The sequence below is a fragment of the Alternaria triticimaculans genome (genome assembly GCF_023758025.1).
Source record: "Alternaria triticimaculans strain BMP 0046 chromosome Unknown scaffold_12, whole genome shotgun sequence".
In the NCBI taxonomy this organism is placed as follows: Eukaryota; Fungi; Ascomycota; class Dothideomycetes; order Pleosporales; family Pleosporaceae; genus Alternaria; species Alternaria triticimaculans.
In genome coordinates this window covers 1,020,119-1,047,757 of record NW_026055969.1, presented here as the reverse complement: position 1 = coordinate 1,047,757, position 27,639 = coordinate 1,020,119, and the positions used below count along the sequence as shown (strand labels likewise).

General features: G+C 42.5%; 9 protein-coding genes across 9 annotated transcripts; 5 read left to right on the top strand and 4 right to left on the bottom strand.

Annotated features, from left to right (window-relative positions):
* Positions 1-10,647: 10,647 nt before the first annotated feature.
* J4E78_007891 (uncharacterized protein) lies at positions 10,648-11,105 on the bottom strand (the record flags this gene model as incomplete). Its single annotated transcript, XM_049368494.1, has 2 exons — positions 10,648-10,983; positions 11,097-11,105. 2 exons carry the CDS (start codon positions 11,103-11,105, stop codon positions 10,648-10,650), a joined length of 345 nt encoding a protein of 114 aa, XP_049220148.1.
* An 855-nt stretch (positions 11,106-11,960) lies between these two features.
* On the top strand, positions 11,961-12,911 carry J4E78_007890 (uncharacterized protein; the record flags this gene model as incomplete). The annotated part of the gene is made up of 2 exons (XM_049368493.1): positions 11,961-11,966; positions 12,018-12,911. 2 exons carry the CDS (start codon positions 11,961-11,963, stop codon positions 12,909-12,911), a joined length of 900 nt encoding a protein of 299 aa, XP_049220147.1.
* Positions 12,912-14,629: 1,718 nt separating this feature from the next.
* On the top strand, positions 14,630-15,355 carry J4E78_007889 (uncharacterized protein; the record flags this gene model as incomplete). Its single annotated transcript, XM_049368492.1, has 1 exon — positions 14,630-15,355. One exon carries the CDS (start codon positions 14,630-14,632, stop codon positions 15,353-15,355), a length of 726 nt encoding a protein of 241 aa, XP_049220146.1.
* A 202-nt stretch (positions 15,356-15,557) lies between these two features.
* Positions 15,558-16,826, bottom strand: J4E78_007888 (uncharacterized protein; the record flags this gene model as incomplete). The annotated part of the gene is made up of 1 exon (XM_049368491.1): positions 15,558-16,826. One exon carries the CDS (start codon positions 16,824-16,826, stop codon positions 15,558-15,560), a length of 1,269 nt encoding a protein of 422 aa, XP_049220145.1.
* Positions 16,827-17,047: 221 nt separating this feature from the next.
* On the top strand, positions 17,048-17,476 carry J4E78_007887 (uncharacterized protein; the record flags this gene model as incomplete). Its single annotated transcript, XM_049368490.1, has 2 exons — positions 17,048-17,056; positions 17,147-17,476. 2 exons carry the CDS (start codon positions 17,048-17,050, stop codon positions 17,474-17,476), a joined length of 339 nt encoding a protein of 112 aa, XP_049220144.1.
* A 132-nt stretch (positions 17,477-17,608) lies between these two features.
* J4E78_007886 (uncharacterized protein) lies at positions 17,609-19,799 on the bottom strand (the record flags this gene model as incomplete). The annotated part of the gene is made up of 2 exons (XM_049368489.1): positions 17,609-19,331; positions 19,387-19,799. The coding sequence occupies 2 exons, from the start codon at positions 19,797-19,799 to the stop codon at positions 17,609-17,611; spliced, it is 2,136 nt and encodes a 711-aa protein (XP_049220143.1).
* A 429-nt stretch (positions 19,800-20,228) lies between these two features.
* J4E78_007885 (uncharacterized protein) lies at positions 20,229-22,820 on the top strand (the record flags this gene model as incomplete). The annotated part of the gene is made up of 2 exons (XM_049368488.1): positions 20,229-21,440; positions 21,492-22,820. The coding sequence occupies 2 exons, from the start codon at positions 20,229-20,231 to the stop codon at positions 22,818-22,820; spliced, it is 2,541 nt and encodes an 846-aa protein (XP_049220142.1).
* A 605-nt stretch (positions 22,821-23,425) lies between these two features.
* On the bottom strand, positions 23,426-24,499 carry J4E78_007884 (uncharacterized protein; the record flags this gene model as incomplete). Its single annotated transcript, XM_049368487.1, has 1 exon — positions 23,426-24,499. The coding sequence occupies one exon, from the start codon at positions 24,497-24,499 to the stop codon at positions 23,426-23,428; it is 1,074 nt and encodes a 357-aa protein (XP_049220141.1).
* An 840-nt stretch (positions 24,500-25,339) lies between these two features.
* On the top strand, positions 25,340-26,246 carry J4E78_007883 (uncharacterized protein; the record flags this gene model as incomplete). The annotated part of the gene is made up of 2 exons (XM_049368486.1): positions 25,340-25,743; positions 25,805-26,246. 2 exons carry the CDS (start codon positions 25,340-25,342, stop codon positions 26,244-26,246), a joined length of 846 nt encoding a protein of 281 aa, XP_049220140.1.
* Between the last annotated feature and the right edge of the window lie 1,393 nt (positions 26,247-27,639).

Here is a 27,639-nt window from a genome sequence, read left to right as displayed (position 1 = left end):
CACGTAGTTATATAGCTATAAGTATAGTATTAGTAATAGTGTAGGTAGGCTCTAAGCTAAAGTAGAGTTAATATCTCTTTATAGCGTAGAATAGAAAAACTCTAGTTACTAAGCTAATAGCTAAGTTAGCTTTAAATTCTACTAATAGTAATAACTACGCCTAGTTATTTTATAAGTAGTTAATATAGAAGCGTAGGTACTACTTAAGATTAGTATTAGCGTTTTTAGTTTACCTATTAGTTTTAGAGTAATACACTATACTTAGTTTAGAGTAAGTACTAATATAATTATAAAAATACCTCTAAAAGTATAAAGTAAATTAATATCTATAGTTAGAGACTAGTATCTAAGAGTATTCTTTCTCTTTCTAAATATACTTAAGAAACTTATTAATAATATTAGAGACTTCTATAGTCTCTATAGTAATAAACTTTTTCTTTTTAGATAGCCTATTAATAATAACTATAATATAGTAGAAGAAATATCTATACTATATTAATATAGATAGAAAAGTAATAAAGTTAATAGAGATATTCTTCTAGTACCTCTTAGGTATAGGTAAGAGATATAGTAGGCTATATTTAGCTTAATAGTTAACTTTAGATTACTAATAGATTATATAGTTATTAGTAAAACGCGTAATTATATCTATTATTTCTTACTAGTAATACTATTAACTAACTTATTAATATATTATAGTTTACCTACTATATTCTTCTAGTAAGAAGTTATAGACGTTCTTAATAATACGTATTTTTAGCTTCTTACTAAATAGAATAAGTAGTTAGTTATTATATAGAAATAACTTATTATTATTACTAGACTCTAGATTACTAAGTTCTAAATATACGCCTTTAATAATAAAATAATATAAAATATAATAGTTACTATTATTAAAAGTATTACGTATAGCTATAAGTTAAGTATTAGTTAAGTAGAAAGTATTAAAAACGTTCTTAGTTACTAAATTATCTACGCTAGATAGAGTATTATAAAAGTTAGGCTATTCTTATAAGAAAAGCCTTATAAAGCCTATAGTATAGTAACTAGACTAAGAGCTACTTTTATTAGACTTATAAAGTAGAGTAAGTAGTAATAGTAAGTTATACTTAGCTTTCTTAAGGTAAAGTGCTACTAGTTTAACTATATTATAACTACTACTATTCTACCTATAGTCTCTAAGTATAACTTAGTACTAGTGCTATACTTAGTTATTAGTAATATATTCTAGTAGGTTCTCTATTCTATAGATAAAACTATTAGACTTAGTGTCTTACTTACTTAGCCTATATTTTACTTTAAAGTTAAACTTCTCTAAGAACTCTATCTATTAGACTTACTAATAGTTAAGATATTATTTAGAGTAGAAGTATTCTAGTCTATAATAATTTATAAAAACCTTAATAGCTTTAGTAGCGCTTATAAGCTTAGAGCGCTATTTCTTAAAGGCTTAGATAATAGTAAAAAGTTTCTTATTATAAATCTTATAGTTATATTCTATAGATATTATCTTCTTTAATAAGTAGACTATAGAATATATAGTTTTATTAGATTAAATCTAAGAGAAAACTACTATATATACGTAATCTAACGTATTAGTCTTAAAAATACTCTTAAAATCTAAGTTAAAGTATACTAAAATAATATTACTATAGAAGGCTACTTTTAGTAGATTAAAAGCTTATATAGCGTTAGAGCTTATTTTAAATATAGTAGAATTACCTTTTATAAGATAAGTTAATAGCTTAGTAATATTAGAGAATCTATAGATAAACTAGTAGTAGAAGTTAGTAAATTCTAGAAAAGCTTAGACGTCTTTTAATATTTATAGTAGTTACTATTCTTAGATAGCTTATACCTTATCTAGATCTATTTTAATACTTTCTAAGATAATAATAAGTCTAAGAAACTTTACCTCTTACTTTATAAACTTAGACTTAAGAATATTTATAAATAACCTAGTATTAGTAAGCCTTATAACTACTTAAAGAAGGTAATTATTATACTACTCTTTTATTTTACTAAAGATAATAAAATTATCTAAGTAGACTATATAGAATTTATTAAGATATTTATATAGAATATTATTAATATATATTTAAAACGTACCTAGACTATTATATATACTAAAAGGTATAATAGTGTACTAATATAAACTATATAAGGTAATAAAAGTAAATAAATATTTATACTCTTTCTATATATATATCTTATTAAACGCTATAATAATATTTATCTTAGAAAAATAGTAAGCCTTAGAGAGCTTAGTAAGTATATTATAGATAAGTAGTAGAGTATTATAGTTTTTAATAGTATAAGTATTTAGACCTCTATAGTTAATATATATATAAATACTACTACTAGGCTTTTTAATAACTAGTAGAGAAGTAGTCTATTTAGATATACTTTATTTAATATAACTTTTATAAAGTATATTATTAATATATAGCTTTACTATATAGACTTTATTATAAGAAAGTAGCTATAGTTATTAGAAGAATAGCTATAGAGAGTAACTTATATCTAGATCTAACTAAATCTTAATAGTATAATCTAGTTTATTCTATTAGAGAAAGACTTTATTAGCTTCTTATAGATTAAAGCTAGAGTAGAAAGAATAAAGAACTTCTAGAAGTTTTATAAGAATTTCTTTCTTAGTTATAGATAGGCGCTCTATATAGTTCTAGAACTTTTTAAAGTTCTTAGATAGAACCTTAGCTCTAGCTATATATAGTAGCTATATATTAGACTATTTTTAGTTACTTATATTATAAAGCTACTTTACTTTCTTTATTATAGTTATATATACCTTATTACTACGTATAACTAAGATAGTAGCTACTTTACTTAATATAATAGAGACGTTAATAGGTAGTAGTGCCTTTAGGTAACGTATCTTTTTAAGCTTATAAAGTAGAGGTATAGATTACTTATAGTGTTAACTACTAGAAATATAGTATAGCTAATAGTTATAGAGAAAGTGCTATATATAGTAATCTAAGTTAAAAGTTATAGATATAGTATTCTAATTAACTTAAAAGTTATATTATTAAAACTATAGAGTTTCTAGAATTATTTAAACGCTACTAAGCTAAGTAACGTAGATAAGAACCTACTTATTATAGTTATTAAATATAATATTAATATAGATTATAAATATAATATTACTAACTTAAGAGCTATTAGTAAGCTCTAGAACTACTAGATTCTATAGTGTAATTATTTTATAATTATTTATATAGATATAAGAACTATTAATAAAGATAGAAGTATAACTAGAATTACCTATAAGTTTAGCGTATAATAATAGCTATTAAAAGAGAGATATAATTTCTTTAAAAACTAACTACTAATCTACTTAGAGAAGATATATAGCGCTACTAATAGTAGTAGCTATAATAGTAAATATATAAATCTATAGCGTAGTAGAGTATTCTAAGTTTTTAATTTAGTTTAGAATAGCTTATAGTATAGAGTTAGACTTATTATTATTTTTATAAGCTTTAACTAAAGAAAAAGAGAAGAGTATAGATATAGATTTAGATATTATCTTTATAGTATTTTCTTTCTTATAAAAGTTCTTAGGCTTAGAAGATTTCTAGAAGTAACTATTACTAAAAACTACTTATTTTCTATATATATATTTATTCTAATAATAGATAATAAAGATATTAGATCTTAAATAGTGTTAACTCTAATAGAGGCCTTAGAGATTAGAATTTCTATAGTCTTACGCGCTTTATTAAAAGTAGTAAAGATTTTAAAGTACTTAGCTATTAAGGTAACTTTATTCTAGCTTTTATAAAAAGTATTAAAGCTATTAGACTTATAATCTATATAAGTATAGTTAAAGTAGCACTATAGATTAGTAAGTACTTAAGTTTCTATTAGGTTATAGTTCTTATAGAGCTTATTAATAATAAAATAAAACGCTCTAGTACTACTAGTAGAGATCTATAAGTTATAGGTATAGTTATTACTATAGTTACTACTACTACTACTACTACTACCTCTACTAGTATTATAGGTCTTTAACTAGGTTTATAAAGAATAAAAAAAAAAGTAAAGTTACTTAAGATAATATAGCTTATTACTAAAGATAGTAAAGTTTTTTATATAGTAATTATTATCTATAAAAAACTTAATATAGGTATACTAGTAGAAAGGTAGCTTATAGTATAACTAGAGAATTTTCTCTTTATTACTCTACTTAAAGAAAGTAACTTTAGTCTAGAAGTAGACTAAGTATAAGCTAATATTCTTACTAGCTTTTATACTACTCTTTTTATTATAGAACTTATAGGCGTTATATACTATATTAAGTTAACTATAGTAAAAGTCTAGAATATTCTAGACTTATTATACCTAAGTAAACTTCTAGTCTAGAATATACTATCTAATAGAGATACTATTTTAGGCAGCGCTAGTAGTCTTTATATAGATATAGTTAATCTATTTAGCTTTATTACTTTTAAATAAAGCTATATAGGCGTAGAACTAGCTTTCTATATTAAGCTTCTACTTTAGGTAGATATCTAAGAAGATACTAGGTAGACTCTTAAACTTATCTAGCTCTAGTTACTTAGAGTATTAAGCTATAGCTATAAGTATAGGTATAATAGTAAGAGTACTAGACTATTCTATAGAGTAGAATAGATTATAATAAAACTTATAATAGTCTAGCTAAAAGACGCTAAAAAGATTATTAAAGTTATCTAAGTTAGACTTATTAGAGTTACTTCTTAGAGCGCTAGTAGTAATAGTAGCCTATTAAAGAAGTATTTCTAAGTAAGTAACTTTAGCGTAAGCTTAGGTATAAGTCTTAAACTTATTATTATAAGCTTTTTTATATATATTCTTACGTTAGATAGCTTTATTAAGCTTTTTCTCTATAGTAATACTTTACTATTTCTAGTAGACTATAGTTATATAAACGTTACTTTAAATAGTATATAGTTACTCTTATAAAGTAATATACTTACTATTAGACTTAATAAGTTAATATTAGAAAGTCTTAGAGGCTTTAAGTGTCTTAGCAGCGTAAATACAAAGTTAATATAACTTATTATACTTATTAGTAAGCTTTTTCTATAACTTATTAATATAACTATTTATAATAATTAGGTTATAGTAGAGAAAGTAGGCTATATTAAAGTAGAACTTATACTTCTTAAAGTTATCTTTAGTTATAATCTAGCTTTTCTTAAAAAGAGTTTTATCTATCTTACTAATAGACTCTACTTTACTCTAGGCGTTATACTTATATATAGTAAGAATAGGTTAACTACTCTTAGAGAGATTAGGCTTAGAGATAATATATCTAGTAACTTTATAGTTATTAACTAGTAGAGCTAAAGCTAGAGCTTCTTCTTATACTAGAGACTAAAAAGATAACTAGATATTATTTTCTATAGAAGCTAAAGTTAGTACTTAATAATCTTCTTAATAAAGCTACTACTAAAAACTCTAGTTAAACTAAAGTAAAGTAGTAATATTCTAAGAAGTGTTATAAGAAGTGCTTAATAGAGATAATAGATTAGAGTAATAGACGCTACTATAGGTAATATAACTTAATAAGTTACTAAAAGAAGTATAACGTAGCTACTTACTACTATTACTATAGATTTTAGTAATATTATTAAAACTATTAGTAAATATAACGCTCTTTTATAGCTTAACTAAGTTATTATAGTTACTATACTTATTAAGTAAGTAATAGATCTAGGTAATATTAACGTTATTATTACTTTTACTATTAGAGTTAGTAAGATAACTACTACTACTTATAGTTAGATTAACTTAGAAGTTATTCTAGAAGGTACTAGGCGTTTATAGAAAGCTACTATTATAGAGATTAGAGCTACTACGTAAGTAGAAAAGAAACTAATAAAAGTTCTAGAAGCTATTATATACTATAGTAGTAAGTAATATCTAGATACTACTTAGAGTAGTAAAGTAAGAGAACTAGAACTAGTTTACGCGCTAACTATAGGTAGTAGAGGCTATAGTAAGTTTAGTAAATAAAAGCACGTTAGAGATAGCGCTAGTAGGTATTATAGGTAATAGAGTAATCTTAGTAACTAATATATAGTAGTAGATAGAGCTTAGAGAGCGTAAGCTAAAGTAGAATATATCTCTACTACTAGAAAAGTAGAGAATTAGTAATAATATAGTTATAATACTTTAGAAGTAGTTTAACTACTTTTAGAGAATATAGAAATTAACTATAATAATATATAAGAGTTATATAGAGATTAGATAATAATATTATATTAAATTATAATATTATTATAGTAAGGCTTAGAAGAAGTACTTAGAGGTTAAATATATATATATAGGCTATTAGGCTAAAGTAGGCCTAACGCCTAAAGAACTAAACTATTATAAAAAGAAATTAGAAACCTAGATCTTACTATTAGAATTATCTCTTACTAGTTAGATACCTAAATTTCTATAGCTATTAGCTATATTTTAGACTATTATAAAGTAATTTCTAAACTAATAGAGTTAATTTCTAAACTATTAGACTTTATTTAAATAAGTAAAAGCTTACTACTATTAGTGTTAAGTATAATTAAACGCTTAGTTAGGCTATAACTTACTACTACGCTCTAGATTCTTAAGCCTAGACTTTACTAAAGTATACTAATTATAGTAGATTTAATAGAATTAATTTTAGTAGAATAAATTAATACTTTTACTACTTTAGAAAGTATATTAAAGTTAGAGAGTAGTTAGAATTATCTAATTATAAATACGTAATTACTTAGTACTTAGGTATATAGCTAGAGATTTTATTCTAACTTTCTTTTATAGTAGAATAATTATAATATACTTAATTATCTTTAATTATTAATTATCTCTAGCTCTAATAAAATACTTTAGCTAGTAGTTAAGAAGTTTAAGAAAGCTACTTTTACTAAAAGTACTAATAGTAAATATCTAGATATTTTCTTTTTTACTAATAAAAGTAAACCTTTTACTTATAAAAGAGAGTAGTATATTTAGAATTATAATTATAGTATAAGAAATACTATTAAATATCTTATTAATAAAATTAATATAAAACTAGATATTTATTACTACTTCTATAACGCTACTAACTTTAATACTATACTTACTTCTTTCTCTCTATTTAAAACTTCTTAGGCTTATACTAGTAGTCTAGCGTCTAGTCTATTATTATCTTCTAGCTTCTTATTCTCTTTAATAATATTACTACTACTAGTTCTACTACTTTCTTTTTAGTTTAAGATACTAATACTAGCTCTATTAGCTTCTATAGCTAGTTTATTAGAACTATATTATAGTAGATAGAATATAAAGTAGACTAGATATATTAGTAACACTATTAGTATATAGATTTTAGATAAGCTTTTTATTTTATCTAAAATCTAACTACTATTTATACTATAATAGTATATTACTAATATCTCTACTTAATTATTTATTTTACTATTTACTTTCTTTCTTATATATTTTCTTTATCTTTTCTTTATATTATAAGTAAGTAATATAGTTTAGATAGTATAATAAAACTATACTATAAAAAAAAGAAGATTTATACTAGTATATAAAGTATTTTTATAAAAATAAAATCTATAATAACCTAAGAATTATTTAGAAGAAAAACATCTTTTTATAAAAGCTTTTTAAGATTATCTTATTATAAACTATTTTATTTTTTACTTATACTTTTTAGTATTAAACTCTTATATATTACTTTAGATAATAGAATCTCTTTATAATAGAACTCTTTTCTACTAAATTAATATCTATATACTTTCTTACTTATACTAACTATCTTATATTCTTATAGTAATATATCTTTATACTTTCTAATACCTATACACTATATTAATATATCTTTAGATTTCTAAGAGTAATTTATAAAATAGAAAAAGTATACTTTTACTAAGATTTTAGAATATATATTCTAATTATAAACTTTAAAATATATTACTCTATTAGTTATAAGCTAATAAGTATATATAATTATATTATAATTTTCTTAGAAATTAGTATTAAAATTTTTCTATAAAGTAGTTTAGTATTAAAATAGCTTTATAGCTAGTCTAAATTTAAAAGCTTTAACTACTTTAAAAGTAGTAGTACTAAGACTCTAAGCTTTAGCTTATCTATTTCTAAAGTACTAAAACTTTTAGTTATATATTTTTTAGTATACTAGTAATAAACTTTACTTTTTTAGAACTAGTTTATAGGCTATAGAATTATTAGTTTACTAATAAATTATAATTATATATATATAGTAAGTAATATTACTAGCTATTAGAGATATACTTTTTAATAAAAGAAGTTAACGTAATACTTATATTAGGTTACTATTATAGCTAGAAGCTAAGTCTTAGTAAGAAATATTAAAACTTTAGATAGAAGTAATACGTATACGCGTATATAGCGTAATACTTTAGATAGAAGTAAATATTACGCGTATAGCGTAAGATATAACATAATTACTTATATACGTAAGCGTACCTTAGTATAAGTAAAAACTATAGCTAATAGAAGCTTTATAAGAGGTAGATAGCGTAGGCTTCTAGAGCTTACGTAAGCCTTATATCTTAAGAAGATTTAAGATACTACTTTCTAGCGTAGCTAGAAAGTAGAGTAATTCTATCTATAATTACTTCTAGCTATATTATTAGACTTTCTATATAAGCTATAGTACGCTTTTTATACTAACGTATAGTCTACTTATACTCTATACTTTTTAGTAAAGTACCTTTACGCTTTAATAAGTATAATCTTTTTCTAATCTTCTAAGAGTATTTTATTACTACTAGAAACTTTTTAAAGAATACTACTTATATAGTAAATATAAAGACTATAGATATATAGAGAAAGATAGAAGTACTACTCTTCTAAGTAGTTTATTAAAAAATTGTAATTTTAAGGCTCTTAATATTACTATTATAAGTTATTAGATATTTTATCTTTAGCGTATAAGTAGTTAGAATTTATATATAGTTAAGTGTTATATAGGTAAGAGCACTTAAAACTATCTAGAATATTAAATCTATAGTAGTATATAAATATAGCTTTACTTACTATAGTAAGAGAGCTAAGTTAGTGTATATTCTACGTAAACTTAAAAGCTATAGACGTATCTAGATATAAACGTATTATATAGTATTCTTATACTATAAAAATATACTAAATTTAAAGTTAGAGATAGCTATTATTAGTTTAGATTTTCTCTTACTAGATTTAGTATCTCTTAGTATTTAGAATAATTTTTCTTTTATTAATAAAGTATTTCTCTAACTCTTAGGTAGTAAAGTCTTACGTAAAGAGAATACTATACTTCTTACTAGTAGAATATTTCTTATACTAAACTCTATCTCTTAGAATACTACTCTTAGTATTATTTATAACTTCTTTTAGATATAATACTTTCTAGTTAGATATTTACTCTAATAACGCTATATATAGAATAGAAGTAATTTTAGTAGCTACTAGTGTATAAGATTATAGCTATTACGCTTATATTAGTAATAGATAAGTAAGCTCTAAAGCTTTCTTTTCTAGTAGCTAGCTTTCTAGCTAGCGCTGTATAAACTCTACACTCTCTATAATATCTATAATAGTAGTATTAATAGTAGTAGTAAAGAAGAAGTAGTATTATTAATTAGCTATATAATATTAGAAGTATAAGTTACTATATAGGTTTAAAGGCAAGCAAGAGGTTCTAAGCGTAATGTACTATCTTAAGTATAGTACTAGGCTATATTAGGTATCTATATCTTAGCTAAATAAAATATTAAAGCTACTTAAATTAGCTTAGCTATTATATATAGATCTATAAAGTAGTTAGTTACTATTTAATAAAATAGTTAAGAATATATATATAATATATTTAAGCTAAAGATAGTTTATAAATACTATAAATTTTCTAGATTAGTAGTAAAATATTATATATACGTAAAGTAAGGCTAGAATACGTAGAGTTTAATAGAGTCTTTGTAACGTAATTACTTTATAAACTTACTTTATATAGTAGAATAGCTTCTTATAGATAACTATAGTATATCTACTAGTTTATTTTAAGAATTAAAGTACTCTAGCGCTAGTAAAAGCTTTAAGATAGCGCTATCTTTAATAGAAGAGTTTACGCTCTTAGTATAATAAGAAAGTATTAGTAGTAGAAGTTTCTAATAAGTGTAAGATTATGCTACGCATTAACTTAGAAGCTTATTTCTACTTAATATATTAATTTCTACTTATAAATCTTTTCTATATATCTAAGTAGCTAAGCTAATCTATATTAATAGTAAGTATACGTTCTAGTTATAATATATAATAAGTAGAGTAACTTACACTAGGTTCTATTTATAAATTAAATTTCTTATCTTATCTAAGTTACTCTTAGTCTTTATAACACTCTCTTATAGATTATTAGAAAGAAGTAAGACTAGGTTATATATATTACTACTACGTATGCTGTATGCTATAGCGTGTGCGTAAGAGCCTGCCTAGAACTAATATACAGGTTATTACACTATTTTTCTCTGCTTTAATCTACTAGCCTAATTAAGTTAAAGCATAATGTAATATGCTAGATCTTCTGTAGGTAGTTAGAGGTTTGTTCCGTTCTAGAAGAGTAACTATAAGATTAGCGCTCTAGTTCTAGCCCTCCGAGGTTGTTACGCGCGCCCTATTGCCGGTAAACGAGCCTAGATTTATAGTCGTTACTTTTGCGTTTAGTACTACGATTACGCCCAGTTCTTGCGCTCGCTTGACCATAGCCTGCTGCAGATCTACGCGATGGCAGTCGGAGAATAGCGCTTCGTACTTGCGGCGGATGTTCGCATCGAACTCTGCCTCGTGCGCAAGTATCTTGCCGCGATAGTTGTGGACAGTCAGTGCGATGGGCTCGCAGACACGATCGCGGATAGTGTCGTAAACAGACCAGTTCAGAAGGAGACGTGTAGCATTAGGTGTAAGTTGAAGGCCTGCGCCTATCTGGAATGCTGGTTAGTATAGACACCGATTGCAACCATCTGGTGTCGTAGACGTGAGCACATACTTCAGCCAGCTCCCTTGCGCCCTCCAATACCGTCACCGAGTGTCCTGACAAGGCACATTGTATCGCTGCGGCGAGTCCAGAGAGCCCAGCGCCCACGACTAAGATGTCGAGCTTGTGTGGCATAGCTGGCGTTGGTTCAAGTCGTGGCGGAAAAGGCAAGACAAAAGTCAAGCTGCGAAGACGAGTCGACCCAGCGGAACTGACGTGTGCAGGCGCGTCGTCGCCGTACTCGACTAACGTTCTATCGGACACGCATCTATCGCCGGCCGCAGCGCGTTTCGATGCGTGCAGGATAATGTCTCTTCCGGAGTGGTGTGGGGGATGCGGGGTTGCTTTAAGCCACCCTTGCAGTGCTTGCAGCACCCGGGCGTGCGCGCAGGTCGGTAACGCTTGGCGTGGGATAACAATGGTGGCAGCACACAGAACAACGGAGCATAATCCCAGGTGGCACGTCGAAAGATTGATGCTTTGTCGCTTTGGAGGTGTCGGTATCATTTGCGATGGGCCATTCGAAAAGCATGCCAACTAGCCTGTATCGCAGCACCTCCCCAATGCGAGATTGGTATTGTACGGCAGCTTGCTCGACCGTCGTCATGACGCTAATACTGCAACGATCACGGCCAGACGCTCGCTTGTACATCCCGTGGCATTCAAAGATTCCCGTTGCTCGATAGCTACGGAGATGCGCCGCGCCTCACGTCATGGGGTGGGGTAATGGAAAGACGTTCCGCCCTACCGTTGTTCAAGATATATTCCACGTCACTACGCGTCTGCAACAACATTCCACGCTGTTCGAACAAATACCATTCAACAACCATGGTCTCTCTCGACAAGCCAATCGTGCTCCATTACGAAGGCTCCATCTTCTCGCACCGGGTATTATGGTATCTATGGCTTCGCGGTATACCCTATGATGAATGTGTACATCATTTCCGTCTCTTTCAGTTGCGTCAGCTAAGAAGTCATCTAGATCCAGCCGGCATTCATGCCGCGTGAAGACCTTGAACTGCTGGGCGTCGGCTACAGAAAGATACCCGTCGTGATCATCGGAAAGGACATATACTGCGATTCTCGATTCATCATCTCCAAGCTAGAGTCTCTGTACCCCAACAGCGCTCTCTCACCTTCCACGCCAATGGATGTTGGTATCAGAAAGCTCTTCGAAAACTGGACAATCGACGGCGGCATCTTCGCCAACGCCGTGAGGATGATACCATACTGGCAGGAGACAAGCTTCCTATCGAATGAAGCCTTTGTAGATGATCGTCAGAAGCTCATGGGAAGGCGCTTCACCGCCGATGATATGGAGATGGGGCGGCCCGATGGCACGCAGCATTTGCAGCTCGCTTTTGACATGTTGGAGTCTACTTTCCTTGCCGATGGCAGGGCGTGGATTTTGAACACACAAGAACCCTCGCTAGCAGATATTGATTGTGTGTGGCCGTTCAAGTGGTTGATGTCGGAGCCCACTATGAAGGACAGTCTTCCCGCGCGTTACTTCAACGCTGAGACGTATCCGAGAGTATTTTCGTGGGTAGAGAGATTTGTGGCACAACTGGAAAAGAAAAGGAAGAGAATGCCAATGCTCAAAACGCTGGATGGAAATACTATGGCACAACGAACTCTTGGCACTTCTACCTCACCAGAAAACGTCACATTCATCGATGACAATTCACATAAGCTCAAATACGGCGACGAGGTCGAGATATTTCCTTCCGATTACGGACATATGGGAAAGACTGTTGGGAATCTCGTTGGTCTTACAATTGACGAGGTCACTATCTGTAACAGCAAAAGCATCCGTGTACATTTTCCGCGCTGGAACTTCAGTGTCGTCAAAATCGCGTCTAAGTCCATGATCTAGACAACTGATAGATCCGATTTCCGTTCATCTTTCTCGCTACGGTTAGTGAATTTAGTGAGCTCGTCCCAAGGCAATAGTTGCTGTCTCATCGCTTTTCATCACCGAAGCGTTTTCCTATCGGTCACTGTAGCTGCTGTAACATTGCGTTATAGAACACCAGCGGACTAGATGTTTAGCAATTCGCACTTTAGTTTGTAGTCATTGCAGGTAAGCTAGGACATTTGAAACATAACGCTACGATGGAGATGAGCATATGAGCCCATGCAAAATGGTACGTCCGTGTCATAAGCCTTTTGTTATCGAATTAAATTAATCGTGGTTGGTAAAACTTTGCAGGACGGTATACATCGACCTCTGACGCAACACGACGACAGCAAAGTCACTGCTGTTCACGAAAGCTATTCTTCCTTGTCCGCAGCTTATGAGGCTAATGAATTGCCAGCGCCATTCTCCTTGCAGTAATAGTTCAACTCATCACCACCGATGTGATTCCCTAGCGATTGACAAAGGTTGAGCTTGCCGACTTCGGTCTGCACAATGTTAGCATGCGAAGGGTTCATGGAGGGATTCTTGTATGTCTCACCATCTTGCAATCGGCACATGTATCCCATTGCTGGTCGCCAGTGTTGCGATTCAGATATGCGTCGCATGCCTTTGTTGTTGCGTCGGCGTTGTACACGTATTGTCCGCCGACTTCATCGACACAAAGACCTTCCCTGTGGAGGTCGGCGTTGACGAAGGAGCCCACGAGGATGGGAAGTGCGGAGAGGACGACTGAGAAATGCATGACGGCTTCAGGTTTCGAAATAGCTCAGACAGAGCGAAGGTAACGACAGAATTGACTGTAAAAGCCAGGTGCACCAAAGGATTAAAGAGCGGAAGTTGGGTACTGCTCAGAACCGGATGTGGAAACAAGATAAATAAGTAAGAACTGATGATAGAACGGATCCTCGTTCATGCTTTCATGGCCATCACTACAATTGTCCTTTGTCCATTCTCGGCGCAATTGTGGCGAGCGCGCCCCTTCTTCCAAGGTTTTGAAACGTGGTTGAGCCACCGCGGTATCGAGGGACCGCACAGCAATGCCCCAATCCCACATTCCCTCGGCAGGTGAACCGAGTGCACTATTAGAGCGGTGTCCTATTAGAAGTCGGGAATTCTATGCCTTGTATTATTAAGGGTAGATGCCGAGAACCCGGAAAGGGTTTGCACTTCATGCGCTTCGGCCCGAAAGAACGATGCGGGCGTGCTTTTGTTACAGTGATACTCGAGGAGCCACTCGACTCATGTTGCGCCTAGCGAGACCCACTCAGAATAAGTAATCCTACGGCGAGCCTTTGGGTAGGCATGGAAGAACTATTCGTACTTCGAGACAGCAAATCACCGGACAACCATGAAACCAATCAGCCGCGCACCTGAACACGTTACCTAGGTTCGTATACTCCACCACTATTGATCCTTCATAAATCCCTGCCAAGAAATGTATTGACGTACCTGTTTACCAAGATAGCTGGAATGTTAAAATTGCGTCTCAGAACCCATGTTACGATCAGTCATACAGCCGACGCTGCCAATGCGGTGCTAACTTGCTCGCATTTCTTGACGATAAGTAGAGCACGCCTCCCTGATCATGAATTCTTCTCACCACCTTACCTGCCCTGTCACTCTTTTCGTAAAGTTCTACACATTCGTTTCACCTCATATATGTACTCGCTATAATGCACTCCACTTCCTTCATCACCCTCATTTTTGGCGCCGCTCTCGTCGCGGCTGCTCCCGCACCCGTCAAAATCGGACTGGATGACGTTATCCTCCACGGCAAAGGCCACTTCACCGTTATGAAACGATCTGCCTTTGAAGAGCTGGAAGCTGCACGCAAGGCCAGTGCTGTACCTCCGAAGCCTGCCTACCTTGCTGAGATTCACTTCTCCGGCAACGAGACCAAAACACCAGACAAGCAGCACTTGAAACGCGACACCAGCATTATCATTCCAAACCCCAACTCTCGTTTCTTGGGCTGGGATGTTCAAATGAGCCAAGTCACCAAGGGCGCACCGACTACTATCTCCGTCGCCTCGGGTTTCTCCATTAGTAACAGCATTTCGGTTGGGGCGAGCAGCACTTTGACACTAGTCAAGGACTTCCTCCAAGTCTCCATGTCAATCGACTACAGCCAGACGTGGCAAACGACTCAGACGCAAACCTTCACCGCCGAGGTCCCCAAGGACAAGTATGGCGCTTTTGTCAGTAACCCTTGGACCAACCGTGCGAGTGGAAGTGTCTGGACGGGTACCATCGGTGGTTATGGAGAGCTATCCGACTACCAGGCTGACTCGTTCGAGTCAAAGCAGTTTGACAATATGGAATGGGTTGATGGTGTTATCAGTCTTTGTACAGGCGACGAGTTTCCTCTCAAGAGATGCTTGGGCGAGGGTACACTATGAGGCTGGACAGCACATACTGACTTGACTGCGTGTCGGAATCGAGGATGCATGGAGGATCAAGACGGCTTCATAGATCCAGTACAGCTAATAATGTTCAAGTGCTGTTTTGTAGAGGAGAGCGTTTGTTGTGAGACCCATCGAGCATGAGGCAATCGCATGTCAAACACCCAGCACTAGGCCGAGAGCCTGGTTGATCATGCCTCTATACCTGCATCGTTCTGTCCATCCAAGGCTTCAGCGCCGCAAGGCCGATGACAACAGCCTCCTCTGTTCTAATTGTCCTGCTGCCCTGTCCCGGAACCAAATTAACCCAAGCATCAAAAAGCTCGCTAGCCATCGATTTGCCCAATCCTCTTGCCGCGAGAACCGGGTCGTTGGCAATAGCCGGTTCTATGCCGGCCTGGCCTCCGAACACAATAAGGAGGTGTTTAAAGGGTTTGTGAGCTTTGGCTTTGGCTGCAAACGTAGCAGACTCATTGCTGGTGTCAGTAAATAGTGAATAGACGGACTGGCCGCGTTCCGATGTTCCTATAGACATGTCATAGCCATCTGGGTATTCGCAATCGGAGAAGACGGCGCTGAGTGATGGAGCGCGTCGGACCGTGTAACCCCAGTAGTAGCCGCCTTCCTCACGTGGAAGACTGGCCGCGCATGCCGTAGCATTTAGTAGATTACATTCCTGCTGAGATAGGTGGGGCCAGTTGGGAGGTGCATCGGCGTTGGTGAAGCGAACGGTTGTGCGCATGCCTTGCTCAGGAGGGGCTTCTTTGGGGACAGGGACGCGGATGGGATGCGGCAGACCGCATTTGACGTATGCATACTCTGAGTCATGAGACAGAGATGTCCCTGAGCTGTTGTTCTTGGGTATCAATGATGCGGGCAAATGGGCTGGGCCGACAAAGACACCCTCGCGGTACCGACACCACTCGTGGCTTCGAAGATGGTGCGGCATATCCATACTTGGGAGATTACCAACCCATTTGAGATTCTGATGTTCCTTGAAGATGCTCAATCGGGGATCCTCGGCGTCGTATCGTAGATGAGGTGGGCATTCGGCATAAGACAATAAATGGCAAAGGAACTGGTCTGGGCTCTGCCATGCCTCATCGTGCTCCAGGATAGAGTCGAGGACTTGTTGCTTGGACCGTCCTCTGCGGATGTATCTTGGATCAACGACTCTGGGATCGACATTGGTAGGATCTTCATCGAATACGACGATTTCATCGACACAGTAGATGGCGGCTGCGCGTGCGATTCGTCCGACTTGGATAGTCTTGTGATCGGGCTTCTTGGCATTGAGAGTCCAGCTTCCGGGCAAAGCGATGGTGACGGTCCAGTCGCGACCTTTGGTTGGTGCGAAAAGAGCGGTAGGTTTAGAAGTATCAACGTCGTCTATTTGTTGCTCTTGGGTGTCGCGTTTGCGTTTCTTGGCAGGACTGACGTTATCATGTGGAGGCTTATGCACGGCCATGGTCAGTCTTGGACTTGAGCTGGAGCCCTTCGAAGTCACGATGTCGTGGACAAAGATGGCGCAACGTGCTCTCGGGTAGCGGGTGCGGTCGCGGGAAAATGTGAACCGGTCGGTAGGTAGCATGTTGCTACTTGAAGGTTGCAACTTTTCGGCCTGTCTTGGCGCGCCCACCCCTGTCGCACCGCGGCTTGCGGACTTAACTGCGATGTCTCTTTCCCACCATGACAGTGGTACAAGCGCCTCACAATATGGACGCGCACAGGTATGCCTAGCCACCGCCCCCTTCCTTGCTCGCAGACAAAACTGACAACCCCGTCCAGGCCCACGCGTCGCCTGCGACGCCCACCGGCACGCTCTTGGCCTTCCTCGCCCTCTACCTCACTACGCTCTTCTCCCTCGATACGTGGGCCGCCGCACGAGGCTCCCCCTACCGCGCACCAGGCATCGACAACTCGACGCATCGTCCTCCCGTCACGGCACCGGCACGAGGCAGCTACCAGGGCGGCATGCATGGTCGCGGTCGTGCTGGACCCGGGCCTGGTAGTCAAGCGCGGGGCCGTGGACACGCCGGGAGCGTCGCGCAGACGGGCGACTCGAGACCGCCGATTCAGATGGGTGGCACAGCTGGGTGCGGCGCTTGTTTGACCTAGGGCAGGCGACGCGAGGCGGTGGGCACAGCACTTGCATGGCTGACGATGAGTGGCGGCCTAGTCTTGAGCCTATCTTGACATCTTCATTGCTCCCTTTCGCGCCAAGCGACTCGGTGATGCTAACGATACTAACTACGCTCCCCTCCGCACATTCGTACTCATCAACGTGATCTTTTTGCCCTTCTTCTTCTTTCCGCCGGCCGGCTTCTTCGCACCTTCCTCGCCTCCTTCTAAAGACATGGCTTGCGCTCGGGCAAGCATGTCCTCCTCGGCAAGCAAATCCTTCTCCCAGCCCTGCAGCCATCCATCGTCGCCATCATGATGATCCTGCGGCCCAAACACTGGAGACGCGCCTGCCACTATCGCCGTACCCCATACGGTCCGTGGCGCTGACGGGCTTGACGAAGGAGAAGCCAGCGGAGCGAAGCCATCGCCACGCCGCCGTGGCCAGGGTGGCGACGTCGAAGAGTTGTCTCCATCCATGACGGGCTGCGCGTCCGGCATGCTGCCTGATGCTAGAGGCTGGAAGTCGTCGGCGGAGAATCTCTCCGTCATGCTTGGACGCCTTCTGCGCGCAGATGCGAACTCGGCGTACTCGGCCTTTTCCGCACGCTGTCGTGCCTTCTCTTCTTTGCTCTCTTTCTCAACATGCCTCTTTCGCCTCCTCTCAATATCGGGTCGGAAGCGGTCCAGGACTTCTGGGGCAACAGTATCGGTCCAATCACATTCAAGGAAAGCAACCTCACAGCCGTGTGGTAGATGCGCCAGGTATTTTGTGCGCTTGCGCAATTCGTCATCGACTACGTGTCCCGTAGATACGTGCTCGACACGGGGAAGGATCGTTGAGGGGAACGAGGCGAAATTTCCGAAAGCCGCTTTCAAAATGCGGATATCTAACGGAGATAAGTAGTAATGCAATAGTGCTTGGTAGAAGAAATATTCCGCGGGCGTCTGGTGGTGCTCGTGGTGCTGTCGATTGCGAAGCTCTGCAAGCGTCAGAGACATGCCGTGGCTTGCTGCTGAAGAGTGCGAAGAGACAGACATGACCCTGTCCTTGCCATAAGCAGTCCCGACCTGGGAATGGTCCTGTACAGTGTTCATGTCTGGCGCCGTCGTCTCGTTGAATACCATGGGCGCTCTCTTCATCTTGGGTTCCGCGGGCTTGCAGGCCTCGTCTGGGGGGTTTCCGATTCCTCTAAGTTTCTCCTTGGCCTCTCGGATATTCCGTATCGCCTTGTTGGTCCATTCCATGCTGTCTTCGGCAAACATGACTTCATCCTCTTTGCCTTGGTGCTCCAGCTTCACAATCTCTTGATCATGTTGGTCCAGCATGTAGTCCTCACCGCCGCGCATTATGCGGGCATAGTCGGTCACCTCGGCGGCATGATACCAGGGGATATCTTCGTCTTTGGTCATAGCGTAGGCGCCATCGCGGGGCATAGCCAGGGTGCTTCCCGCGGATCTGACAGCCAAGCGGAGAACTACATCGCCTCCCTCGCGGGGAGGCTCGCCCTCCTGGCCTGTGTACCAGCGCACTGGCCTCGTTTCAGAGGCGTATATGGTGTCGAAGCACAGCGGGCATTTGCTCGAACGCGCCCGCTTGTCTCGGGCCTTGGCGTCGTCTTCGGAATGCATGTAGCGGATGAGACATGGGAGACAGAAGATGTGGCCACACCTCGCCATCCTGGGGGCTAGGGGTGTGCCAAGGCAGATGGGACACGAGGCGTCTTGTGAAAGCTCGGAAGCCAGGATCTGCAGGACGTTGTTCCAGTCGAGGTGGACATCGGCATCGACACTCTGGGCGCGGTAGTCGGCGCGGGGGTCTACGATGAAGCGGTAGTTGGCGTGCACGTATCTGCATGGTGTTAGCGGAATGGTCGACACGGTGCTGCTCCGGCTGGGACTCTCACCTTGCCTTGTCTACGGCGTGGTAGCCCGAGCCAAGGCCCCACGTCGGGTTGCGCCGATAGCTCCTTGCGTGGCCATGGGCGGCATGGTTGGTTGGGCGGGGCGGCAAGCTGAAGTTCATGAGGTGGGTAATGGACGTCTGGCCCTTGCGGTTCTGGAAGGGACGCATGGCGAGAGACTCGGCAATGGCATCCTCGTCCGTCTGCCTGAAGCGCTTCGACGCCTTGTGCTGTTTCTTCTGCTGCTGCGAGTTGCGGGGAGTCGGCAATGACCGCGCGGGCGCGCCACTACCCCGCGGCTGCGTGGAGAAGCTGCTGGTGCTGGCGGAGGGCGTCTGCGTCTGGGCGGGTGAAGCGGGCCCCGAGGGAGCGGAGGCCTTGGACGAGGCGGCGGCGGTGGGCGGATTGCTGGACATGACGCCCAGCTAAGGGTTCACGAGCAGGACAAGGGCGAGTAATGCGAGTGCGGTGATATGTAGCTGCGAGGGTTGGCGTCCCCAAGAGGTGGCTTGGACACGACGAGCGTCGCAAGGCCGAGTGGCGATGGTGCTCTGACGACAGCGTCTCCGCACAGACGGCTGCGATTGCCCTTTCGGATCACGTTGGCGCGGCTTCTTCTACAACCTCACCGATTCCGACCCCAACAGCAATCCGCCCCGACCTCTACCTCTACACTGCACCCCACGTGTCTCCGTCGCGGGCAGCCCGTGCTGCGCTCATGTCGTCCTGATACCATGACCCCGCAGTCCCACTAGACACTCCCCTCGACCCGTTGCCGCGCACGCTGGCTGCGACGGCTCCCGCCAGCGCCCACGGTCGAGGCAACACGGCCTCCAGCGCCCACGATGCCCGGCCCGTACCTGCCTGGCAGCAGAAGGCACGAGCAGCAGTACTACCACCACGCGATGCCGCCCCAGACACACTCGCCCGTCCACCACAATCCCTATGCCGCGCCCTACCACCACCAGCAACACCACCACCAGCAACATCACCACCAGCACCACCAGCACCACCAGCAGGCACCGCACCATGGCCCTCTCCACGCCTATGCCCAGCAGCCGCCGCCGTGGTACTCTTACCAGCAGCCGCCGCTCCAGTACGCCATGCCTCCGCGCCCGTTCCAGCCTCAACCCCATGCCTCGCCCGTCGTCGTCTCTTCGCAGCTGCACACGCTTCCCCCGCGCATGCCCACGCCGGCGCCGCACTCGCCCGCTGCCATGACTGTCGACGCCCCGCCGCCCTCGCCCCATTCCGTCACATTCAGGCCTTTCTACCCGCCTCTGCCCTGGCTGTCCGCCCCCGACTCCGTCTTCCCGCCACGCGCGACACCCCGCCGGCGAAGGCGCAGGGCTCCCGTTCACATCGAGGACCAGGCTCTGGCCCTACCCTCGCGTGACGCCACGTACCTCGACCAAGGCACCCACGGCCAGCTGACCCCGTCCGAGGAGCCCGACGACTCGCAGGCTTCTACCATACCGGCACCCTCTGACGCTGATGTCGATACTCCGTCCACCTCACACCCGCCTTCGGAAGTCGATCTGGCGCAATCTGCCCCGCCGTCTGCTGCAACACCATTGCCCGTACAATCGCCAGCCCAGCCTTCAGCCACTGTCAAGCAACACGCCCGCAACCCCACGATCCCAGCCGTGCCCCGCGTTCCTGTCAAACCAATACAGGCTCCCAGTGCACCTTCGATGACGCAACAGTCGGTTAAATCGCCCGCCGGCACTCATCAGGAACACACCCAGAATGGAGACACTACAGCAACAACACCCCACACAGGCCCAAACTCCGAAGAGACTCCAAAGGCATCTCCGCCTCGGCCGGCAGCACCAAAATCCTGGGCAGAGCTGTTGAGGGCAAAGAACACTCCCGCCGTCGCGCAGCCAGCTCCCTCTCCCAACAATACCTTGGCTATTTCCAACGGCCCTGTAGTACCTAGCAACACCACGCTTGCACACGTTCTGGCGTCTTTCTCAGTTGACGCCGAGACAAAGGCTTCCTTTATCGAGCCTCGAGGGCTTGTAAACACGGGCAACTTGTGCTACATGAACTCGGTGCGACCTAACCCGCTACTCTACTCTGTGCCACGCTGACTTGTCTTGCAGATTCTCCAAGTACTACTGTTCTGCGTTCCCTTTTACGACTTCCTTGATCAGGTGGCAAAGCGCGCTGCGCACAGCTTCAAGTCCGAAACTCCTCTCGTGGATGCCATGATCATGTTCCTGCGCGACTTCCGACTCATCGACTCTGCCGACACCGTCGACCAACTCCGTCTTCGGCTAAAAGGCAACGAGCTCGAGCAGTACGGCGACCCGCTCACACCAGAGTACGTATACGACGTCATAAAGCGTCTACCTCGATTCGACAATATGAAGAGGGGTCAGCAAGAAGACGCCGAGGAGTTTCTGGGCTTCTTGCTTGCTGGACTGCACGACGAGTGCGTCCACATCATCAAGAGTGGCAAGCAGAGCCAGTCCGCAGACGCCGTCGCATCCCCCGGGACCGCACGATCAGGCTCCATTGATGGTGGTTGGGAAGAGGTTGGGCACAAGCAAAAAACTTCTATTACACAAAATTCTGGGGCGATTGATGTTGAAAGTCCCATCACCAAGATCTTCGGTGGCAAGCTGCGGTCGGAATACAAGAGGCCAGGCGAGAAGGCCTCGGTCACACTTGAGCCGTACCAACCCCTCCAGCTCGATATCGGTGAGCCCAACACTAACAACATCTCTGATGCTCTCAAGAATCTTACGCGTCTCGAGACGTTGGATGGTGCGGCTCGGGGTTCCAAAGCTTCCACCAAACAAGTGCATATTGAGACCCTCCCACCAGTCCTCATTCTTCACCTGAAGCGTTTTCACTACGACGAAAAGGGACCACAAAAGATTTGGAAGAAGATTGGGTACCCCTTGGAGTTGGAGCTACCGAAAGAGGTTTTTCCCCCGCATAAACGAAGCAGCTACCACATCCAAGGATGCTTCCCGCGTTATCGCCTCATTGGGGTCGTGTACCACCACGGTAAGAACGCAAGTGGTGGCCACTACACCGTCGACCTCCGGCGCCAGGAGGGCAAGGAATGGATCCGAATGGACGATACCATCATCCGCCGCATCCGCGCCGAGGATGTCGCTGAAGGCGGCGCTGAAGAGGATCCCAAGGTCCTCGCGGCCGGACTCGAGCAACACCAGAGCGATATGGGGATGAGCAAGAACTACTTTGCCCGGATTGACCTGGATGAGCAAGGGACGGACAAAGGAGGCTGGAACCAAGTCAGTGGAGCCGAGAAGCAAAAGGATAGCATCAAGAAATGGACTGGTGCTGTCAATGGCACGACAACCCCCATCTCACCGGGCAAGAGGACGCCACTGCCCAGCGAGAATGTGCGCGACAACAAGGTGGCCTACATCCTGTTCTATCAGCGCATGGAGAATTGAAGAAGTATGAAGTAAATGGGCCAGGCCGAAAGTGACGAACCGGCCTCTATCCTAGCCGCTTTATGCACGTCACCTCAGAGCTCTACTACAGCATGTACGACTGAGTAAAAATGTCACGATATGCATACCAATGAAGCGTGCAACAGATCTGCCGGGTCTGCATGGTTTACCGCGCAGCAGCGTGGTAGCGCCTTCAGGTCAATGTGATAGCCTGTGGCGGTTGTTGAGCACGCGACAAATAATAAAACGATCCAATGTTCACTCCTGCCCCATTCGTACATGCTCTGCTAACAACCACGGTACCTAGGTACTGATGTAACCCATTAGGTTAGCTGCTTAGCCCACCACCCAAGGCTCACGGTCGTGACGTGCGGGGAAGAACGCACACATGATAAGAGACAGTGCAAAGCTTCAATGTAACGCACAGCAATGTTCGATTCCAACAACCAAAGTACACTCCAATTTTCTTGATTCTACGTGAACTAAGGCTACCTGTCTGATTGCGTCTGCATCAATCGATGCAGTTCGATATTGTATCAAGGTGCGCTCGTCATTCTCTCAAATTCCATCACACACCGGCGCTCATGTGTTACCACTTATCGTGTCTACCTGTTCTTCACGGCTACCTTGTCCGCCCCCTTCTTCGCCACCTTGGTTCGCTTGTTCGTCTTTTGTTGCGCATTCCTGGCTGGCTTGTCCTTCTGTTTTTGAGCATCCCTGGCTGCATACAGTGCCGCCTTCGCTGCCGCCTTGACTCGGTCGTCCTCCTCTTTGCGCTCGGCTTTGAGTTGCTCTTCTGCCTCCTCAGCGATACGCTTCTCTGCTCTCTTCCTCGCCGTCTTCGCTCTTTCCGTCGCCAGGCGGCGCTGTTCGTCGTCGAAAACCTTGTACAATTTCTCCTGCATAACTCGGCCGACTTCGCAGGTACTTGGGCAGTTCAAATGCCCGAAGCATTGCAAGCCTTCTGGGCCATGATCGCAAATGTAATCGCCAGCGTCTGATTGGCAGCTACCCGGACACAATATCCGTTGCATGTTGAAGCAACGCAACTCGCACACGAAGTGCAAGGGATTGTCGCACGAACTGTGCCCACACAAGTGGGACGCCTGCACGTCCTTGTTCCACATCAAATCCTCAAATCCAATGACCTTCAAGACGAGGAGATTGAATTGGAATCTCCGGGTCATACCACCTGCTGTGATGCTGACCTGCCCATATCTGTGTCGCTCCCCGAATGGGTCTGCGGGGGTTGAAGCCTCCTTCGGTATCCAGCATCCGTTGTGACCAACGGCAATTCGGCCGGCAGAGAGGTGGTTCAGGAGCGTCTTGGGGTTTGACTGGCGCATGACATACTCTCGGTCGGGGTGCACTTTCGATTTGACTCCGGAGGATGTGGCGGCAAGGTCGTGATAGATCATTTCGTTGTCTTTGCGGAGCTTGTCGAGTTGGGCTCTGATATCAGGGATTGGATCTCTACGTACGTCAGGCGTAGGAGGCATCGAGGAACGGATGGACTTCAGAACCTTGGCGAGATAGCGTTTTCGCGTTCGGGGTGTCTTGTCGCCGAGTTTACGTTGGACACGTATAAGAGGGGGAGCTGTCGGGGAACGCGTTGAGGCAACAGTCCGACGCGGTTGCTTGGCGCGTGGCTTCCTGCTCGTTTTACGACTTGGAGCCATGGTTGGTTTCTGAGATCAAAGATACAATGATAATGTAGAGAAGACTCGAGTGCAGAATAATAAAGATAAAGGTTGATTGTTGTTGCTTGCACAGCTACGCTACGCTACTTAAGTAGTAATGTTTGCTGCCTTAAATGCTAGACGCTTTGACTTCTGCAAGCCTCAGACCGCCGGACGCTTAGAGCCTACCTATGACGCGGACAATCTCGCTGCAGACAAGGTGATGAAACTAGACCCCACTGTCTGCATGCAGGGGGTTCCAAAAAAGTGCTGGCAATAACTACCTAGGTAGGGAACCGACCCAATTGTCATACACTAGCATCCTCCGACCACCGGGTTATTTTCGGCCCAATATATATCGTATCTGCAATATCGGTCCTCCTGCAATGACAATCTCTATGCCATCGAATCAGCGACAACTTTCAGTAGCAAACCTAGGCACGTCGCGCGTGCTTACGTGTGGATGCTGACAGCGTCTTGAAAACGACCCTGCCGCTGGCGAAAAAGGAGATGGTAGAAGAGGTATCAATCGCAATGTGATTTGAAGCTGTTGGCACAATTGTCGAGGCACTGAACCGAGCGACATGGGCACACTGGTGACAGACGACCTCGGGAGCCAAACATTACCGAATTAGCGTCGTGCGGGGAAGACACCTCGGCTCCAGCACTCGCAGGCTTACCCATCTTCGTTCTATCGGCAATTAGGTAGCTTCTCTCAGAAACTTGGGCTGTCTATACCTTTGAATACTTCTAGCGAAAGCAGTCGCAAATGTGGCCTCACACAAACGGTTCATACCTAGATAGTGACCGTCTCGTCCGTCCTGCCCGGCCCTGCCCAACATGACATCCGTCAACTGCCAAACAACGCCACCTCCCACCTCCCACGTCGTCCTCTCTTATCCAGCCGACTATGTCCTCCTCGTTACAATCAACCGCGAAAGACAAATGAACTCCATACCGTTCGAAGGACACCTTGAAATGGGCCAAGTATTCGATTGGTTCGACCACGAGCCCAACCTCCGCGTTGCCATTGTCACAGGAGCAGGCAAGAAGAGCTTTTGCGCCGGGCAAGATCTCATTCAACTCGGAAAGATAAGGAGCGGGGAGCTGAAAGCAAGTCCTGGTATGATGCGACACCCTGTGAGTGGGTTTGGGGGGCTGAGCAGAAGGATGGGAAAGAAGCCGGTTATCGCTGCTGTCAATGGGTTTGCGCTGGGTGGAGGGTTCGAGATTGTTCTGGGCTGGTACGTCGCGCTTCGTTACGAATTTGAGAGTGAGACAGGCTGCTGATCAGCGGCTTCACAGCGACATGGTGGTGGCGGCACCTCACGCGACCTTTGGGCTCCCAGAAGCTCTCCGTGGCATCTTCGCCGGCGCAGGAGGTCCACCACGTCTAGTCCGCAACGTAGGCTTTCCCATCGCATCCGAGATGGCATTGACAGGCCGATCCATCACCGCACAACGAGCCAAAGAGCTCAACCTCGTCAATCGCATATCGTCATCCCTAGACACAGTAGTGGAAGAGGCGTTGAAACTGGCAAATGAAATCGCGGCCATCTCACCCGATTCGGCAATCGTCACACGAGCGGCGCTGAAGGAAGCTTGGGAAACCGGGAGCGTGGAGCGGGCTACTCAACTAACGATTGAGCAGTATAACCATGGCTTGAACGCGGGGGATAATGCGCTAGAGGGGCTCAAGGCTTTTGCAGAGAAGCGGAGACCGAATTGGCGACCTTCCAAGCTGTAGACGTGACTGCAGTACCTAGGTATGGAGCTTGCTATCTTGAATAGGCAACTCCCGTGCACTGTTCTGGTATAATTAGTTTTTCTTACCTATCTGTTCGTTCTGGTAATTGAACAAGTCTTCATTCTACGTGGGTGAATGTTACCCATCGTGCATATGTTGGCAAGCTTCGGTGATGCTTTTCCTAGCACACGGTGTGCTCGGCCAATAGCTTCGCACCAAATTTTACGAGGCTGCTGAACCAAGCCAGGTAGAGTTAGCACAGTACCTAGGTATGTGGGAAGAGGTAGTCATCGCATGCATCCTACATGCGCCCCATAACCCCACCTCTCCCCGCATGACAGCGCTCGGGTAGCGCTAGCTCGACATGATGTCAAAGGAAACTCCCGAGGCAGGCGCTACTAAAGCGGTTTATAATGGAGTATCTAGTCCGGAAAGATTGTTGACTCAAAGACATTGACATTCTACTAACTTGAACTGCACGATTCAATAGAGAACTGAATACCCTGCTTTGACATCATACCCGATATCTTGCCATGGTGAACCGACGAGCTAGCGATGCAGCGGCTCCCCTAACTCAACCACCCGTTGCAACCGTCGCCAAGCGAAAACGACGTGCTTCCTGCCTAGGAGAACAAGAGCGTCGCGAACGGAAAAGAGCTATTGACCGTGAAGCTCAACGCTCACTGCGAGAAAAGACCAAAACGCACATCGCGGAATTGGAACGAACAATCCAGATACTTCGCGATCAAGATCGTAACGGGGCTACGTCGAGTCTGCTCTCCGAGATTGATAATCTACGAGCGGAAAATGAGCAGTTGAGGGATGTCATCGATAGCGTCAAGAGTGTGGTGGGGCTGGACCTTGGGGTGTCGAGCAAGACCGCTGCGGCGATCGTACCACCATACCTCGCTGATGATGGTGACGATGAGGACACTCCTCTCGCTGCGACGAGTGCCGGTACGCATAAATCTCTAGCACTGACCCTTGACTCACTTTTGATGCTAGGGCAGCAATCGCCTAAGCCAAGCATTGTCTCGTCTAGCAGTGTGACGAGACCACCTGCATCTCTGCCGGCGCCCATCGACCAGCCCACCACCCATAGTTCTTCTGAAACAATGCGCTCGCTCGATCTTGATGGTATGACAGTAATGCCAGATCTATTTCCGCCGCCTGTGGGGTCGAATCAACCACTTAGCTTGGAGCCCGTTCTCCCGCCTGTACACAAGAGCTCAGCAGAAGAAAAGGGAGGAGGCCAGCACTGGGCCCATGCATCAGCTACAGCAACATGGGCGCCCATGATGGAAGAAGTATGTTAATCATCGCCTTCTTTCCCTGGCTGACTCAGAACTACCTACAGATTTTCGGCCCAAACTGGCGTTGTCCCTCTCCAACA